Source organism: Scyliorhinus torazame, chromosome 16 (genome assembly GCF_047496885.1).
Source record: "Scyliorhinus torazame isolate Kashiwa2021f chromosome 16, sScyTor2.1, whole genome shotgun sequence".
Classification (NCBI taxonomy): domain Eukaryota; kingdom Metazoa; phylum Chordata; class Chondrichthyes; order Carcharhiniformes; family Scyliorhinidae; genus Scyliorhinus; species Scyliorhinus torazame.
Window position 1 is genome coordinate 94,469,742 of NC_092722.1, and position 18,660 is coordinate 94,488,401.

General features: G+C 45.9%; 1 protein-coding gene across 3 annotated transcripts in view; it reads left to right on the top strand.

The window, feature by feature from the left end:
- The window catches only part of LOC140392953 (vacuolar protein sorting-associated protein 26A), a 227,180-nt gene that overhangs the window by 98,473 nt on the left and 110,047 nt on the right, over window positions 1-18,660 (top strand). For all 3 annotated transcript variants that reach the window (XM_072478758.1, XM_072478760.1, XM_072478759.1), the window contains one exon: window positions 9,654-9,729. In XM_072478758.1, coding sequence (XP_072334859.1) covers window positions 9,654-9,729 — 76 coding nt within the window. The remainder of the gene's footprint in view (window positions 1-9,653; window positions 9,730-18,660) is intronic.

The window sequence follows — 18,660 nt, forward strand, 5'->3', positions numbered from 1 at the left end:
GGTAGTAGGGAAGATGCTGGAATCTATCATCAAGGAAGAAATAGCGAGGCATCTGGATGGAAATTGTCCCATTGGGCAGACGCAGCATGGGTTCATAAAGGGCAGGTTGTGCCTAACTAATTTAGTGGAATTTTTTGAGGACATTTCCACTGCGGTAGATAACGGGGAGCCAATGGATGTGGTACATATGGATTTCCAGAAAGGTTTTGACAAGGTGCCACACAAAAGGTTGCAGCATAAGAAAAGATGCATGGCATTAAGGGTAAAGTAGTAGCATAGATAGAGGATTGGATAATTAAGAGAAAGCAAAGAGTGGGGATTAATAGGTGTTTCTCTGGTTGGCAATCAGTAGCTAGTGGTGTCCCTCAGGAATCAGTGTTGGGCCCACAATTGTTCACAATTTATATAGGTGATTTGGAGTTGGGGACCAAGGGCAATGTGTCCAAGTTTGCAGGCGACACTAAGATAAGTGGTATAGCAATAAGTGCAGAGGATACCGGAAGTCTGCAGAGGGATTTGGATAGGTTAAGTGAATGGGTTAGGGTCTGGTAGATGGAATACAATGTTGACAAATGTGACGTTATCCATTTTGATAGGAATAACAGCAAAAGGGATTATTATTTAAATGATAAAATATTAAAACATGCTGCTGTGCCGAGAGACCTGGGTATGCTAATGCATGAGTCGCAAAAAGTTGGTTTCTAGGTGCAACAGGTGATTCAGAAGACAAATGGAGTTTTGTCCTTCATTGCTAGAGGGATGGAGTTTAAGACTAGGGAGGGTATGCTGCAATTGTATAAGGTGTTTGTGAGGCCACACCTGACGTATTGTGTTCAGTTTTGGTCTCCTTACCCGAGAAAGGACGTAGTGGTGCTGGAGGGTGTGCAGAGGAGATTTACGAGGTTAATCCCAGAGCTGAAGGGGTTGGATTGCGAGGTGAGATTGAATGGACTGGGACTGTACGCGTTGGAATTTAGAAGGATGCGGGGGTATCTTATAGAAACATATAAAATTATGAAGGGAATAGATAGGATGGGCGAGAAGTAGAGTAGAAATGAAAGAATAGGCAGGATGAATGCGTGGCTTGAGAGATGGTGCAGGAGGGGCTCAGAATTTTGGGTCATTGGGACCGGTTCTGGGGAGGTGGGACTACTACAAATGGGACGGTCTACACCTGGGCCGGACTGGAACCAATGTCCTTGGGGGTGCTTTTGCTAACGCTGTTGGGGAGGGTTTAAACTAATGTGGCAGGGGGATGTGAACCAAACGAGGAGGTTAATGGACAGTAAGGAGGTAGTAAATAACGCCTGTAAGGAACTAGATCATGAAGTCAGCTTAACTAAGGGGAAGAGTAGGCAGGGAGCAGATGAGGAACGCAAAGGGACTGGTGGTCTGAGGTGCATTTGTTTTAATGCAAGAAGTGTACTAGGTAAGGCAGATGAACTTCGGGAGTGGATTAGTACCTGGGAGTATGATATTATTGCTATTACTGAGACTTGGTTGAGGGAAGGGCATGATTGGCAACTAAATATCCCAGGACATCGATGCTTCAGGTGGGATAGAGAGGGAGGTAAAAGGGGTGGAGGAGTTGCATTACTAGTCAGAGAGGATATCACAGCTGTGCTGAAGGAAGGCACTATGGAGGACTCGATCAGTGAGGTGATATGGGCAGAGCTCAGAAATAAGAAGGGTGTGGTAACAATGTTGGGGCTGTACTACAGACCTCCCAACAGCGAGCGTGAGATAGTTGTATAAATATGTAAACAGATTATGGAAAGATGTAGGAGCAACAGGGTGGTGGTGATAGGAGATTTTATTTTCTCAACATTGACTGGGATACACTTAGTGTCAGAGGTCAGGATGGAGCAGAATTTGTAAGTAGCACCCAGGGGGGTTTTCTGGAGCAGAATAGTCCAACTCTGGAAGGGGCCATACTGGACCTGGTGTTGAGGAATGAGCCCGGCCAGGTGATTGAAGTTTCAGTCGGGGATTACTTTGGGAATAGTGATTACAATTCCGTAAGTTTTAGAATACTCATGGACAAAGATGACAGTGGTCCTAAAGGAAGAGTGCTAAATTGGGGAAAGGCAAAGTATAACAAAATGCGGCAGGAACTCAGGAATGTGGATTGGGAGCAGCTGTTTAAGGGTAAATCCACATTTGAAATGTGGGAGGCTTTTAAAGAGAGGTTGATTCGAATGCAGGACAGACATGTCCCTGTGAAAATGAGGGATAGAAATGGCAAGATTAGGGAACCATGTATGACAAGTGAAATTGTGAGACTAGCTAAGAGGAGAAAGGAAGCATACATAAGGTCTAGGCAATTGAAGACAGACGAAGCTTTAGAGGAATATCGGGAATGTAGGACCAATCTGAAACGAGGAGTCAAGAGGGCTAAAAGGGGTCATGAAATATCTTGAGCAAACAGGGTTAAGGAAAATCCCAAAGCCTTTTATTCATATATAAGGAGCAAGAGGGTAACTAGAGAAAGGGTTGGCCCACTCAAGGACAAAGGAGGAAAGTTATGCGTGGAGTCAGAGAAAATGGGTGAGATTTTTAACGAGTACTTTGCATCAGTATTCACTGAGGAGAGGGACATGACAGATGTTGAGGTTAGGGATAAAGGTTTGATTAATCTTGGTCAAGTCGGCATAAGGAGGGAGGATGTGTTGGGTATTCTAAAAGGCATTAAGGTGGACAAGTCCCCAGGTCCGGATGGGATCTATCCCAGGTTACTGAGGGAAGTGAGAGAGGAAATAGCTGAGGCCTTAAAGATATCTTTGCAGAATCCTTGAACACGGGTAGGAGGACTGGAGAATTGCTAATGTTGTCCCCTTGTTTAAGAAGTGTAGCAGGGATAATCCAGGTAATTATAGACCGGTGAGCCTGACATCAGTGGTAGGGAAGCTGCTGGAGAAGATACTGAGGGATAGGATTTATTCCCATTTGGAAGAAAATGGGCTTATCAGTGATAGGCAACATGGTTTTGTGCAGGGAAGGTCATGCCATACCAACTTAATAGAATTCTTTGAGGAAGTGACAAAGTTGATTGATGAGGGAAGGGCTGTAGATGTCATATACATGGACTTCTGTAAGGCATTTGATAAGGTTCCCCATGATAGGCTGATGGAGAAAGTGAAGTCTCATGGGGTCCAGGGTGTACTAGCTAGATGGATAAAGAACTGGCTGGGCAACAGGAGACGGAGAGTAGTAGTGGAAGGGAGTTTCTCAAAATGGAGAACTGTGACCAGTGGTGTTCCACAGGGATCCGTGCTGGGATCATTGTTGTTTGTGATATACATAAATGATTTGGAGGAAGGTATCTGGTTAGCAAGTTTGCAGATGGCACTAAGATTGGTGGAGTAGCAGATAGTGAAGGGGACTGTCAGAGAATACAGCAGAATATAGATAGATTGGAGAGTTGGGCGGAGGGGCGGAGAAATGGCAGATGGAGTTCAATCCGGGCAAATGAGAGGTATTGCATTTTGGAAGATCCAATTCAAGAGCGAACTATACGGTAAATGAAAAAGCCCTGGGGAATATTGATGTACAGAGAGATCTGGGTGTTCAGGTCCATTGTACCCTGAAGGTGGCTGCGCAGGTCGATAGAGTGGTCAAGAAGGCATACGGCATGCTTTCCTTCATCGGAAGGGGTAGTGAGTACAAGAGTTGGCAGGTCATGTTATAGTTGTATAAAACTTTGGTTCGGCCACATTTGGAATACTGCGTACAGTTCTGGTCGCCACATTACCAAAAGGATGTGGATGCTTTGGAGAGGGTGCAGAGGGGGTTCACCAGGATGTTGCCTGGTATGGAGGGCGCTGGCTATGAAGAGAGGTTGAGTAGATTAGGATTATTTTCATTAGAAAGACAGGGGTTGAGGGGAACCTCATTGAGGTCTACAAAATCCTAAGACGTATAGACAGGGTGGATAGCAAGAAGCTTTTTCCAAGAGTGGGAGACTCAATTGCTAGGGGTCACGAGTTCAAGGTGAGAGGGGAAAAGTTTAAGGGAGATATGCGTGGAAGGTTCTTGGCGCAGAGGGTGGTGGGTGCCTGGAACGCGGAGATGATAGAGGCGGGCACGATAGAGTCATTTAAGTTGTATCTAGACAGATACATGAATGGCAGGGAGCAGAAGGATACTCATGGACAAAGACGAGAGTGGTCCTAAAGGAAGAGTGCTAAATTGGGGAAAGGCCAAGTATAACAAAATTCGGCAGGAGCTAGGGAATGTGGATTGGGAGCAGCTCTTTAAGGGTAAATCCACATTTGAAATGTGGGAGTCTTTTTAAGGAAAGATTGATTAGACTGCAGGACAGACATGTCCCTGTGAAAATGAGGGATAGAAATGGCAAGATTAGGGAACTATGGATGACGGATGGAACTGTGAGACTAGCTAAGGTGAAAAAGGAAGCATACATAAGATCTAGGCGACTTAAAACTGATGAAGCTTTAGAGGAATATCGGGAAAGTCGGACAAATCTCAAACGCGCAATAAAGGGGGCTAAAAGGGGTCATAAGAACATAAGTACTAGGAGTAGGCCATCTGGCCCCTCGAGCCTGCTCCACCATTCAATGAGATCATGGCTGATCTTTTGTGGAATCTGCTCCACTTTCCGGCCTGAACACCATAACCCTTAATCCCTTTATTCTTCAAAAAACTATCTATCTTTATCTTAAAAACATTTAATGAAGGAGCCTCTACTGCTTCACTGGGCAAGGAATTCCATAGATTCACAACCCTTTGGGTGAAGAAGTTCCTCCTAAACTCAGTCCTAAATCTACTTCTCCTTATTTTGAGGCTATGCCCCCTAGTTCTGCTTTCACCTGCCAATGGAAACAACCTGCCCGCATCTATCCTATCTATTCCCTTCATAATTTTATGTGTTTCCATAAGATGAAATATCTTTGGCTAACAGGGTTAAGGAAAATCCCAAAGCCTTTTATTCGTATATAAGGAACAAGAGGGTAACTAGAGAACGGATTGGCCCACTCAAAGACAAAAGAGGGAATTTATGTGTGGAGTTAGAGGAAATGGGTGAGATTCTTAATGAGTACTTTGCATCGGTATTCACCAAGGAGAGGGACATGACGGATGTTGAGGCTGAGGATGGATGTTTAAATACTCTAGGTCAAGTCGGCATAAGGAAGGGGGAAGTTTTGGGTATTCTAAAAGGCATTAAGGTGGACAAGTCCCCAGGTCCGGATGGGATCTATCCCAGGTTACTGAGGGAAGCAAGGGAAGAAATAGCTGGGGCCTTAACAAATATCTTTGCAGCATCCTTGAGCACGGGTGAGGTCCTGGAGGACTGGGGAATTGCTAATGTTGTCCCTTTGTTTAAGAAGGGTAGCAGGGATAATCCAGGGAATTTTCGACCTGTGAGCTTGACGTCAGTGGTAGGCAAACTGTGGGAAAAGATACTGAGGGATAGGATCTATTCACCTTTGGAAGAAAATAGAGTTATCAGTGATAGGCAGCATGGTTTTGTGCAGGGAAAGTCATGTCTTACAAACCTAATAGAATTCTTTGAGGAAGTGACAAAGTTAATTGATGAGGGAAGGGCTGTAGATGTCATATACATGGATTTCAGTAAGGCGTTTGATCAAGTTTCCCATGGCAGGTTGATGGAAAAAGTGAAGTTGTATGGGGTTCAGGGTGCACTAGCTAGATGGATAAAGAACTGGCTGGGCAACAGGAGACAGAGAGTAGTGGTGGAAGGGAGTGTCTCAAAATAGAGAAAGGTGACTAGTGGTGTTCCACAGGGATCCGTGCTCGGACCACTGTTGTTTGTGATATACATAAATGATCTGGACGACGGTATTGGTTGTCTGATTAGCAAGTTTGCAGATGATACTAATATTGGTGGAGTTGCAGATAGCGAGGAGGACTGTCAGAGAATACAGCAAAATATAGATAGATTGGAGAGTTGGGCAGAGAAATGGCAGATGGAGTTCAATTCAGGCAAATGCGAGGTGATGCATTTTGGAAGATCTAATTCAAGAGCGGACTATACGGTCAATGGAAGAGTCCTGGGGAAAATTGATGTACAGAGAGATGTGGGAGTTCAGGTCCATTCTACCCTGAAGGTGGCAACGCAGGTTGATAGAGTGGTCAAGAAGGCATACAGCATGCTTGCCTTCATCGGACGGGGTATTGAGTACAAGAGTCGGCAGGTCATGTTACAGTTTGGTTAAGCCACATTTGGAATACTGCGTGCAGTTCTGGTCGCCACATTACCAGAAGGATGTGGATGCTTTAGAGAGAGTGCAGAGGAGGTTCATCAGGATGTTGCCTGGTATGGAGGGTGCTAGCTATGAAGAAAGGTTGAGTAGATTAGGATTGTTTTTGTTGGAAAGACGGAGGTTGAGGGGGGACCTGATTGAGGTCTACAAAATTGAGAGGTATGGACAGGGTGGATAGCAACGAGCTTTTTCCAAGAGTGGGGGGTGTCAATTACAAGCGGTTATGATTTCAAGGTGAGAGGCGGAAAGTTTGAGGGAGATGTGTGTGGAAAGTTTTTTACGCAGAGGGTAAAACGCTGGAACGCTTTGCCAGCGGAGGTGGTAGAGGTGGGCACGATAGCATCATGTAAGATGCATCTGGACAGATATATGAACGGGCGGGGAACAGAGGGAAGTAGATCCTTGGAAAATAGAAGACAGGTGTAGATAAAGGATCTGGATCGGCGCAGGCTTGGAGGGCTGATGGGCCTGTTGCTGTGCTGTAATTTTTCTTTGTTCTTTGATAGCTGCGGGCAGGTTGTTTCCACAGGCGGGTGAAAGCAGAACTAGGGGGCATAGCCTCAAAATAAGGGGAAGTAGATTTTGGACTGAGCTTAGGAGGGACTTCTTCACCCAAAGGGTTGTGAATCTGTGGAATATCATGCCCAGTGAAGCAGTTGAGGCTCCTTCATTAAATGTTTTTAAGATCAAGATAGATAGTTTTTTGAAGAATAAAGGGATTAAGGTGTTCGGGCCGGAAAGTGGAGCTGAGTCCACAAAAGATCAGCCACGGGGCAGTACGGTAGCATTGTGGATAGCACAATTGCTTCACAGCTCCAGGGTCCCAGGTTCGATTCCGGCTTGGGTCACTGTCTGTGCGGAGTCTGCTCATCCTCCCCGTGTGTGCGTGGGTTTCCTCCGGGTGCTCCGGTTTCCTCCCACAGTCCAAAGATGTGCATGTTAGGTGGATTGGCCATGATGAATTGTCCTTAGTGTTGGGTGGGGTTACTGGGTTGTGGGGATAGGGTGGAGGTGTTGACCTTGGGTAGGGTGCTCTTTCCAACAGCTGGTGCAGACTCGATGGGCTGAATGGCCTCCTTCTGCACTGTAAATTCTATGAAATTCTATGATGATCTCATTGAATGGCGGAGCAGGCTCAAGGGGCCAGATGGCCTACTCCTGTTTCAAGTTCTTATATTCTCTCTAACCAGTAGCGCAACTCATCCACCTCTTTTACATCCTCCTCTATCCTGCCTAAAGCATCTAAATCCTGAAAAGTTTAGCTGCCAATCCTGTCCTTCCCTCAACCAGGTCTCTGTAATGTCAACAACATCATCGTTCCAAGTACTAATCCAAGCTGTAAGTTCATCTGCCTTACCTGTTTACTTTTTGCATTAAAACATATGCACTTCAGGCCACCAGTCCTGCTGTTTTCAGCAACCTCTCCCTGTCTGCTCTTCCTCAGAGCCATCCTGGCCCTAGTTCTCCCTCAATTTTTTCACCTTCAATGAGTAGATAGGGAAACTGGAAAATTAAAAAAGAAAAGAGCGAGGAAAAGGAAAGAAAGACGAGGAACCACAGGAACGCACAACCTGAGGGAGGGAAGAGGAGGAAGGGCAGGAGAGGCACAAAAGAAGCAACGGGGGGGGGGCGCGCGCGGGGGGGGGGCGGGCAGGCAACACCCCCATCCCCAGCCACAGGAGAGACACGGCTGAAGCCAACGGGGGAGAAAAGAAAGGGGGGAAGTGGAGGAGAAGGGGGCACCCCCCTCCTCCCAGGCTGACTAGGTAGGGCACAAGGTGGGATGGGCAGGAGGGAGGCAAGGAGGGGCAGGCTGGTGGAAGGCAGGGAGGACTACACACTGAGTGGGATGGCGATAGACTATGTAGAAAAATTTAAGGGAAGAAAAGGACAAATCTTTGTGTATTGTACAGTAAATGAAAACGAATGGCTATGTATCTAATTTTTGAAAATATCAATAAAAACATTTTTTTTAAAAGCACTGCAGCTTCACAGCGTCAGGGACTCGGGTTCAATTCCGGCCTTGTGTGACTGTCTGTGTGGAGTTTGCACGTTCTCACCGTGTCAGCGTAGGTTTTGTCCGGGTGATCCGGTTTCCTCCAACAGTCCAAAGATGTGCAGGTTAGGTGGACATGATAAAATTGTCTCTTGGTGTCCAGGGATGTGCAGGTTAGGTGGGGTTACGGGAATAGTGTGGGGGATTGGGCCTGGGTAGGGTGCTCTTTCAGAGGGTTGGTGAAGACTCGATGGGCTGAATGGCCTCCTTCTGCACTGTTGGGATTCTATGGGGTACCCTAAGTGCAGGCCTTCAGACCGCAGAGACTTATCTGCCTTTAATCCCATTGGTTTATTCAATATCTTCTCCCTCGTGATGGTTATTACACCAAGTTCCTCTGCATTAACTGCAGCTTTTGGAATTTTTTAATTATCCTCCACCATGAAGATAGAGGCAAAATATTGGCTCAGTGCCTCCGCCATCTCTGTGCTCCCCATTATTTCCTCACTAATATTGACCCTGAAGGGCTAATTTTAGTTCTTCTCTTCTTCTTTATATAGCAACGAGGATAGCCTTCAATTACAGGAGGATGTCGGTGGGCTGATCAGTGCAAATAGAATTCAATCTGGATAAGTGTGAGGCACTTGGGTGGTACAAACAAGGCAAGGGTATATATAAAAAACAGCAGGAACCTGGGATGCACCAAGGATCAGAGCTGTGCATGTACACCCATCCCTTAAGGTAGCAGGGCAGATGGATACAGTGGTTAAGAGGAGATATGGTATCCTTGCCTTTATTAGCTGAGGCATAGAGTATAAGAGTAAGTTGGGGGGTGTGTGGGGGGGGGGGGGGCGTGTGTGGGGGTGGTGTGTGTGTGTGGGGGTGTGTGTGTGTGGGGGGGGGGTGTGCGCGTGTGGGGGGGGGTGTGCGCGTGTGGGGGGGGGTGTGCGCGTGTGGGGGGGGGTGTGCGCGTGTGGGGGGGGTGTGCGCGTGTGGGGGGGGGTGCGCGTGTGGGGGGGGTGCGGGGGGTGGGGGGAGACATGATTAAGATGTATAAAATTATGAGGGGCATAGAGAGAGGAGACAGGAACAAACAGTTCCCCTTGGTGGAGAAATTTAAGGTAAGGGCAGGAGGTTTAGAGGGGATATGAGGAAAAACATTTTCACCCAGAGGGTGGTGGGAGTCTGGAAATCACTGTCTGAAAGGGTGGTGGAGGGAGAGACCCTCATAACATTTAAGGCGTATTTAGAAATGTACTTGTGATGCCAAGGCATACACAAGGCTATGGGGCAAGTGCTGGAAAATGGAATTAGAATGCTTAGGTTGTTTTTGAATGGTGCAGATGTGATGGCTGAAGGGCCTTTTTTGTACTGTGGACCTGTATGACTCTATTTTTGCCTCTTTTTGCCAGGTAAACCTTACCTTTAAACAACTAGGCAAGCGTTTGGAGCACAAAGGAATTCGAATTGAGTTTGTTGGGCAAATTGGTAAGTTGGTGACCAGTTCCTATCTAAATTAGTATTTTCTGTAGTTGGGTTTCACAGGTGAATGGTCACTACAGAGATGTCAATGTGGCTGACAGCGTGATGTAACTGTGTCCAGGCCCTCTCTACTCAAACACCACATTGTCAGGTGAAGAAAGAGTCTCCCTGCAGTGTTGCACCCAGCAATAATGCCTCACTCCTCCTGTTGAACCAGAACCAACCCGTGAGTCAGATGTCACACTGGCTAGGCCAGAATTTGTTGCCTATTCCTAATTGCCCTTGTTATGGGCCTGGGTTTAGAGAATCCCAAAGTGTATCATGGAGTTCACCTGACCCACAACTTTTAATAGATTGTGGTATGGGAAGCACATGGCCCACTCTACAGGTGTGGTACAGCAGAAATGGAAAAGTATGTTTTAAAAGCAAAACAATGTTTATTCTATGAACTCAAGTTAACCTTTTTAAAACATACAGTGAACATCTTAGCAACCATTAATTCAAATATAACCCCCAAAGAATACAAAACTAAGTAATCCTTAAGCTGTCCTTTTAACATCCATAAGACTTTTAAAAAAAAAACCTTATCAGGTTAAAGTCGCTACTGAGAGCAGTTATTAGTTTTAAATCACCAAAGGCATTAAATCGATTTACAGTCTTTAGATTACAGAGGGAGAGACTCATACACCTTCTGGCTGTGACTGCAGCTATCCAGCTCTGAAAACGAAACTAAAATACACCCTGCAGCAAACAGCCTAAAACGAAAGTAAAAAGCTGACAGACAGCCCAGCTGCACCCACACTCTGACATCACTGATAAACACCCATTTCTTAAAGGTACATTTCTTAAACACTCATTTCTTAAAGGTACTCTCACATGACACCCTTCAGAAGGTGGCGATGAGCTGCTGCAGTCCTTGTGATGTAGATAGACCTACAATGATGGCACGGAGGCATATTGACCTAGTGACCGTGAAGGAACGGCGATATATTTCCTAGTCACGACGGTGAGTGATTAGTCATAGAGTTGTACAGGGCAGAAAAGGCCGTTCGGCCTGTCGAGTCTGCACCGACAATAACTACCCCCGACCTCGCGCTAATCCCTGGGTGGAACAAACCATTGCAAGGGGACATAAATTTAAGGTGAATGCTGGAAGATATGGGGGGGATGTCAGAGGTTCTTTACCCAGAGAGTAGTGGGGGCATGGAATGCACTGCCTGTGGAAGTAGTTGAGTCGGAAACATTAGGGACCTTCAAGCGGCTATTGGATAGCTACATGGATTACGGTAGAATGAGGGGGTGTAGATTAATTTGTTCTTAATCTAGGACAAAAGTTCGGCACAACATCGAAGGGCCTGTTCTGTGCTGTATTTTTCTATGTTCTAATCCCACTTAACAGCATGTGTCCCATATCTTTGAATGTGATGGTGTTTCAATTGCTCATCCAAGTGCTTTTTAAAGGTTGTGAGGTTTCCAGCCTTCACTACCTTCCCAAGCAGTGCATTCCAGATTTCGCCACCCTCTGAGTGAAAATGTATTTTCTCAAATCCCCTAAGAACCTCCTGCCCCTCACCCTAAAACTATGTCCCCTTGTGATTGACCCCTCAACCAAGGTGAAGAGCTGCTTCTGAGATACCCTGTCCAAACTCCTCATAATCACCTCAATCATATCCCACCTGTGCCTTCCTTCTCTGCTAAGAGAAAACATCCAAGCCTGTCCAGTCTCTCCTTCTAGCTCAGTTGCTCCATCCCAGGCAACATCCTGGTGAATCTCCTCTGTACCCACCTCCAGTGCAATCGCCTCCTTACAATGGGGAGGTGACAAGAACTGCAGACAGTAATCCAGCTGTGACTTAAACAACATAACCTCCATGCTCTTGTGTCACGACTGGTAAAGGCAAGTGTCCCATATGCCTTCTTAACTAGTCTATTCACCAGCTTTGGCGTCTTCAGGGATCTGTGAACAAGTACCCCAAGATCCATCTGTTCCCCTGATCAGTTTCGGATCCATCTCAACAAGTTTCCTTGAATTCCATGTACTTCAGCCTTCTCAATCAGTCTCCCATGTGGGACCTTGTCAAAAGCTTTGCTAAAATCTATATAAACTGCATCAACTTCCTTCATCCACATACTTGTGCACTATTATGGGCCAGGGTTTAGAGAACACCAAAGTATATCATGGAGTTCACCTGACCCACAACTTTTAATAGATTTTGGTTATGGGGAGCACAAGGGCCCACTTTACAGATGTGATGCAACAGAGATCTAAAGTATTTGTAAACAAAAACAATGTTTATTCTATGAATCCAGTTAACATTTTATAAATACACAGTAAATCCTGATATCCCAGGATATCGATGCTTCAGGCGGGATAGAGAGGGGGGTAAAAGGGGTGGAGGAGTTGCATTACTGGTAAGAGAGGATATTACAGCTGTGCTGAAGGAAGGCACTATGGAGGACTCGATCAGTGAGGTGATATGGGCAGAGCTCAGAAATAAGAAGGGTGTGGTAACAATGTTGGGGCTGTACTACAGACCTCCCAACAGCGAGCGTGAGATAGTAGTATAAATATGTAAACAGATTATGGAAAGATGTAGGAGCAACAGGGTGGTGGTGATAGGAGATTTTATTTTCTCAACATTGACTGGGATACACTTAGTGTCAGAGGTCAGGATGGAGCAGAATTTGTAAGTAGCACCCAGGGGGGTTTTCTGGAGCAGAATGTAAATAGTCCAACTCTGGAAGGGGCCATACTGGACCTGGTGTTGGGGAATGAGCCCAGCCAGGTGATTGAAGTTTCAGTCGGGGATTACTTTGGGAATAGTGATCACAATTCTGTAAGTTTTAGAATACTCATGGACAAAGATGAGAGTGGTCCTAAAGGAAGAGTGCTAAATTGGGGGGGGGGGAAGGCCAACTATACCACAATTCGGCAGGAGCTGGGGAATGTGGATTGGGAGCAGCTGCTTGAAGGTAAATCCACATTTGATATGTGGGAGGCTTTTAAAGGGAGGTTGATTAGAGTGCAGGACAGACATGGCCCTGTGAATATGAGGGATAGAAATGGCAAGATTAGGGAACCATGGATGACAAGTGAAATTGTGAGACTAGCTATGAGGAAAAAGGAAGCATACATAAAGTCGAGGCGACTGCAGAGAGACAAAGCTTTGGAAGAATATCGGGAATGTAAGACCAATCTGAAACGAGGAATCAAGAGAGCTAAAAGGGGTCATGAAATATCTTTAGCAAACAGGGTTAAGGAAAATCCCAAAGCCTTTTATTCATATATAAGGAGCAAGAGGGTAACTAGAGAAAGGGTTGGCCCACTCAAAGACAAAGGAGGAAAGTTATGCGTGGAGTCAGAGAAAATGGGTGAGATTCTTAACGAGTACTTTGCATCGGTATTCACCGAGGAGAGGGACATGACGGATGTTGAGGTTAGGGATAGATGTTTGATTAATCTTGGTCAAGTCGGCATAAGGTGGGAGGATGTGTTGGGTATTCTAAAAGGCATTAAGGTAGACAAGTCCCCAAGTCTGGATGGGATCTATCCCAGGTTACTGAGGGAAGTGAGAGAGGAAATAGCTGGGGCCTTAACAGATATCTTTGCAGCATCCTTGAACACGGGCCAGGTACCGGAGGACTGGAGAATTGCTAACGTTGTCCCCTTGTTTCAGAAGGATAGCAGGGACAATTCAGATAATTATAGACCGGTGAGCCTGACATCAATGGTAGGGAAGCTGCTGGAGAAGATACTGAGGGATAGGATCTATTCCCATTTGGAACAAAATGGGCTTATCAGTGATAGGCAACATGGTTTTGTGCAGGGAAGGTCATGCCTTACCAACTTAATAGAATTCTTTGAGGAAGTGACAAAGTTGATTGATGAGGGAAGGGCTGTAGATGTCATATACATGGACTTCTGTAAGGCATTTGATAAGGTTCCCCATGGAAGGCTGATGGAGAAAGTGAAGTCTCATGGGGTCCAGGGTGTACTAGCTAGATGGATAAAGAACTGGCTGGGCAACAGGAGACGGAGAGTAGTAGTGGAAGGGAGTTTCTCAAAATGGAGAACTGTGACCAGTGGTGTTCCACAGGGATCCGTGCTGGGATCATTGTTGTTTGTGATATACATAAATGATTTGGAGGAAGGTATAGGTGGTCTGATTAGCAAGTTTGCAGATGGCACTAAGATTGGTGGAGTAGCAGATAGTGAAGGGGACTGTCAGAGAATACAGCAGAATATAGATAGATTGGAGAGTTGGGCGGAGGGGCGGAGAAATGGCAGATGGAGTTCAATCCGGGCAAATGCGAGGTGATGCATTTTGGAAGATCCAATTCAAGAGCGAACTATACGGTAAATGAAAAAGCCCTGGGGAAAATTGATGTACAGAGAAATCTGGGTGTTCAGGTCTATTGTACCCTAAAGGTGGCTGCGCAGGTCGATAGAGTGGCCAAGAAGGCATACGGCATGCTTTCCTTCATCGGAAGGGGTATTGAGTACAAGAGTTGGCAGGTCATGTTACATGTTATAAGATTTTGGTTCGGCCACATTTGGAATACTGCGTACAGTTCTGGTCGCCACATTACCAAAAGGATGTGGATGCATTGGAGAAGGTGCAGAGGAGGTTCACCAAAATGTTGCCTGGTATGGAGGGCGCCAGCTATGAAGAGAGGTTGAGTAGATTAGGATTATTTTCATGAGAAAGACCGAGGTTGAGGGGGGACCTCATTGAGATCTACAAAATCATGAGAGGTATAGACAGGGTGGATAGCAAGAAGCTTTTTCCCAGAGTGGGCGACTCAATTACTAGGGGTCAAGAGTTCAAGGTGAGAGGGGAAAAGTTTAAGGGAGATATGCGTGGAAAGTTCTTTCCGCCGAGGATGATGGGTGCTTGGAACGCATTGCCGGCGGAAGTGGTAGAGGCGGGCACGATCGCGTCATTTAAGATGTATCTAGACAGATACATGAATGGGCAGGGAGCAGAGGGATTCAGATCCTTAGAAAATAGGCGACAGTTTTAGATAGAGGATCTGGATCGGCGCAGGTTTGGAGGGCTGAAGGGCCTGTTCCTGTGCTGTACATAGAACATAGAACATAGAAAATACAGCACAGAACAGGCCCTTCGGCCCACGATGTTGTGCCGAACCTTTGTCCTAGATTAATCATAGATTATCATTGAATCTACAGTGCGGAAGGAGGCCATTCGGCCCCCTGAGTCTGCACCAGCTCTTGGAAAGAGCACCCTACCCAAACTCAACACCTCCACCCAACACCAAGGGCAATTTGGACATTAAGGGCAATTTATCATTGGCCAATTCACCTAACCCGCACATCTTTGGACTGTGGGAGGAAACCGGAGCACCCGGAGGAAACCCACGCAGACACGGGGAGGACGTGCAGACTCCGCACAGACAATGACCCAAGCCGGAATCGAACCTGGGACCATGGATCTGTGAAGCAATTGTGCTATCCACAATGCTACCGTGCTGCCCTTAAGAACAAATAAATCTACACTATATCATTTTCCCGTAATCCATGTACCTATCCAACAACTGCTTGAAGGTCACTAATGTTTCCGACTCAACTACTTCCACAGGCAGTGCATTCCATGCCCCCACTACTCTCTGGGTAAAGAACCTACCTCTGATATCCCTCCTATATCTTCCACCTTTCACCTTAAATTTATGTCCCCTTGTAATGGTGTGTTCCACCTGGGGAAAAAGTCTCTGACTGTCTACTCTATCTATTCCCCTGATCATCTTATAAACCTCTATCAAGTCGCCCCTCATCCTTCTCCGCTCTAATGAGAAAAGGCCTAGCACCCTCAACCTTTCCTCGTAAGACCTACTCTCCATTCCAGGCAACATCCTGGTAAATCTTCTTTGCACCTTTTCCAGAGCTTCCACATCCTTCCTAAAATGAGGCGACCAGAACTGTACACAGTACTCCAAATGTGGCCTTACCAAAGTTTTGTACAGCTGCATCATCACCTCACGGCTCTTAAATTCAATCCCTCTGTTAATGAACGCGAGCACACCATAGGCCTTCTTCACAGCTCTATCCACTTGAGTGGCAACTTTCAAAGATGTATGAACATAGACCCCAAGGTCTCTCTGCTCCTCCACAATGCCAAGAACTCTACCGTTAACCCTGTATTCCGCATTCATATTTGTCCTTCCAAAATGGACAACCTCACACTTTTCAGGGTTAAACTCCATCTGCCACTTCTCAGCCCAGCTCTGCATCCTATCTATGTCTCTTTGCAGCCGACAACAGCCCTCCTTACTATCCACAACTCCACCAATCTTCGTATCGTCTGCAAATTTACTGACCCACCCTTCAACTCCCTCATCCAAGTCATTAATGAAAATCACAAACAGCAGAGGACCCAGAACTGATCCCTGCGGTACACCACTGGTAACTGGGATCCAGGCTGAATATTTGCCATCCACCACCACTCTCTGACTTCTATCAGTTAGCCAGTTCGTTATCCAACTGGCCAAATTTCCCACTATCCCATGCCTCCTTACTTTCTGCATAAGCCTACCATGGGGAACCTTATCAAATGCCTTACTAAAATCCATGTACACTACATCCACTGCTTTACCTTCATCCACATGCTTGGTCACCTCCTCAAAGAATTCAATAAGATTTGTAAGGCAAGACCTACCCCTCACAAATCCGTGCTGACTATCCCTAATCAAGCAGTGTCTTTCCAGATGCTCAGAAATCCTATCCTTCAGTACCCTTTCCATTACTTTGCCTACCACCGAAGTAAGACTAACTGGCCTGTAATTCCCAGGGTTATCCCTAGTTCCTTTTTTGAACAGGGGGACGACATTCGCCACTCTCCAATCCCCTGGTACCACCCCTGTTGACAGTGAGGACGAAAAGATAATTGCCAACGGCTCTGCAATTTCATCTCTTGCTTCCCATAGAATCCTTGGATATATCCCGTCAGGCCCGGGGGACTTGTCTATCCTCAAGTTTTTCAAAATGCCCAACACATCTTCCTTCCTAACAAGTATTTCCTCGAGCTTACCAATCTGTTTCACACTGTCCTCTCCAACAATATCGCCCCTCTCATTTGTAAATACAGAAGAAAAGTACTCATTCAAGACCTCGCCTATCTCTTCAGACTCAATACACAATCTCCCGCTACTGTCCTTGATCGGACCTACCCTCGCTCTAGTCATTCTCATATTTCTCACATATGTGTAAAAGGCCTTGGGGTTTTCCTTGATCCTACCCGCCAAAGATTGTTCATGCCCTCTCTTAGCTCTCCTAATCCCTTTCTTCAGTTCCCTCCTGGCTATCTTGTATCCCTCCAATGCCCTGTCTGAACCTTGTTTCCTCAGCCTTACATAAGTCACCTTTTTCCTCTTAACAAGACATTCAACCTCTCTTGTCAACCATGGTTCCCTCACTCGACCATCTCTTCCCTGCCTGACAGGGACATACATATCAAGGACACGTAGCACCTGTTCCTTGAACAAGTTCCACATTTCACTTGTGTCCTTCCCTGCCAGCCTATGTTCCCAACTTATGCACTTCAATTCTTGTCTGACAACATCGTATTTACCCTTCCCCCAATTGTAAACCTTGCCCTGTTGCACGTACCTATCCCTCTCCATTACTAAAGTGAAAGTCACAGAATTGTGGTCACTATCTCCAAAATGCTCCCCCACTAACAAATCTATTACTTGCCCTGGTTCATTACCCAGTACTAAATCCAATATTGCCCCTCCTCTGGTTGGACAATCTACATACTGTGTTAGAAAAGCTTCCTGGACACACTGCACAAACACCACCCCATCCAAACTATTTGATCTAAAGAGTTTCCACTCAATATTTGGGAAGTTAAAGTCGCCCATGACTACTACCCTATGACTTCTGCACCTTTCCAAAATCTGTTTCCCAATCTGTTCCTCCACATCTCTGCTACTATTGGGGGGGCCTATAGAAAACGCCTGACAAGGTGACTGCTCCTTTCCTATTTCTGACTTCAACCCATACTACCTCAATAGGGTGATACTCCTCGAACTGCCTTTCTGCAGCTGTTATACTATCTCTAATTAATAATGCCACCCCCCCACCTCTTTTACCACCCTCCCTAATCTTATTGAAACATCTATAACCAGGGACCTCCAACAACCATTTCTGCCCCTCTTCTATCCAAGTTTCCGTGATGGCCACCACATCGTAGTCCCAAGTACCGATCCATGCCTTAAGTTCACCCACCTTATTCCTGATGCTTCTTGCGTTGAAGTATACACACTTCAACCCATCTCCGTGCCTGCAAATACTCTCCTTTGTCAGTGTTCCCTTCCCCACTGCCTCATTACATGCTTTGGCGTCCTGAATATCGGCTACCTTAGTTGCTGGACTACAAATCCGGTTTTTGTTTGTTCTTTATTCTTTAAACATCTTATCAATAACCAACACTGATACCCCCACCCCCCCCCACAAAGATACAATACTCTATTGGTAACCCTTAGTAACTTTCCTAACCACATCCATAAGTCAAAGACCCTTTTCAACAAAGACAGTAGGTTTGCATTCGTTACAGAAACAGGTATTACTTTGAAATCATCAAGTGATCTGGAGACATTCCTTAGCATGCTGAGAGAGAGGCCAGAATAACCTCCTTGGTTTGAATGCAGCTCTCCAACTGAAAAAGAAACTAGAACTCAGAGCCAAAAACAGCTTCCAGCTCAAAACGAAAGTAAAAGCAGAGTCAGAGCCCAGCTCCACCCACACAATGACATCACTGCAGCCACTTGAGAAGACAGACATTTCTTCAAGTGACATTCCCATGACAGCACTTTATCAAAAAATTCTGTCAAATTTGTTAAACATGACCTCCCTCTGACAAAGCCATGCTGATTATCCCGAATCAACCCCATGCCTTTCCAAATTGAAATTAATTCTCC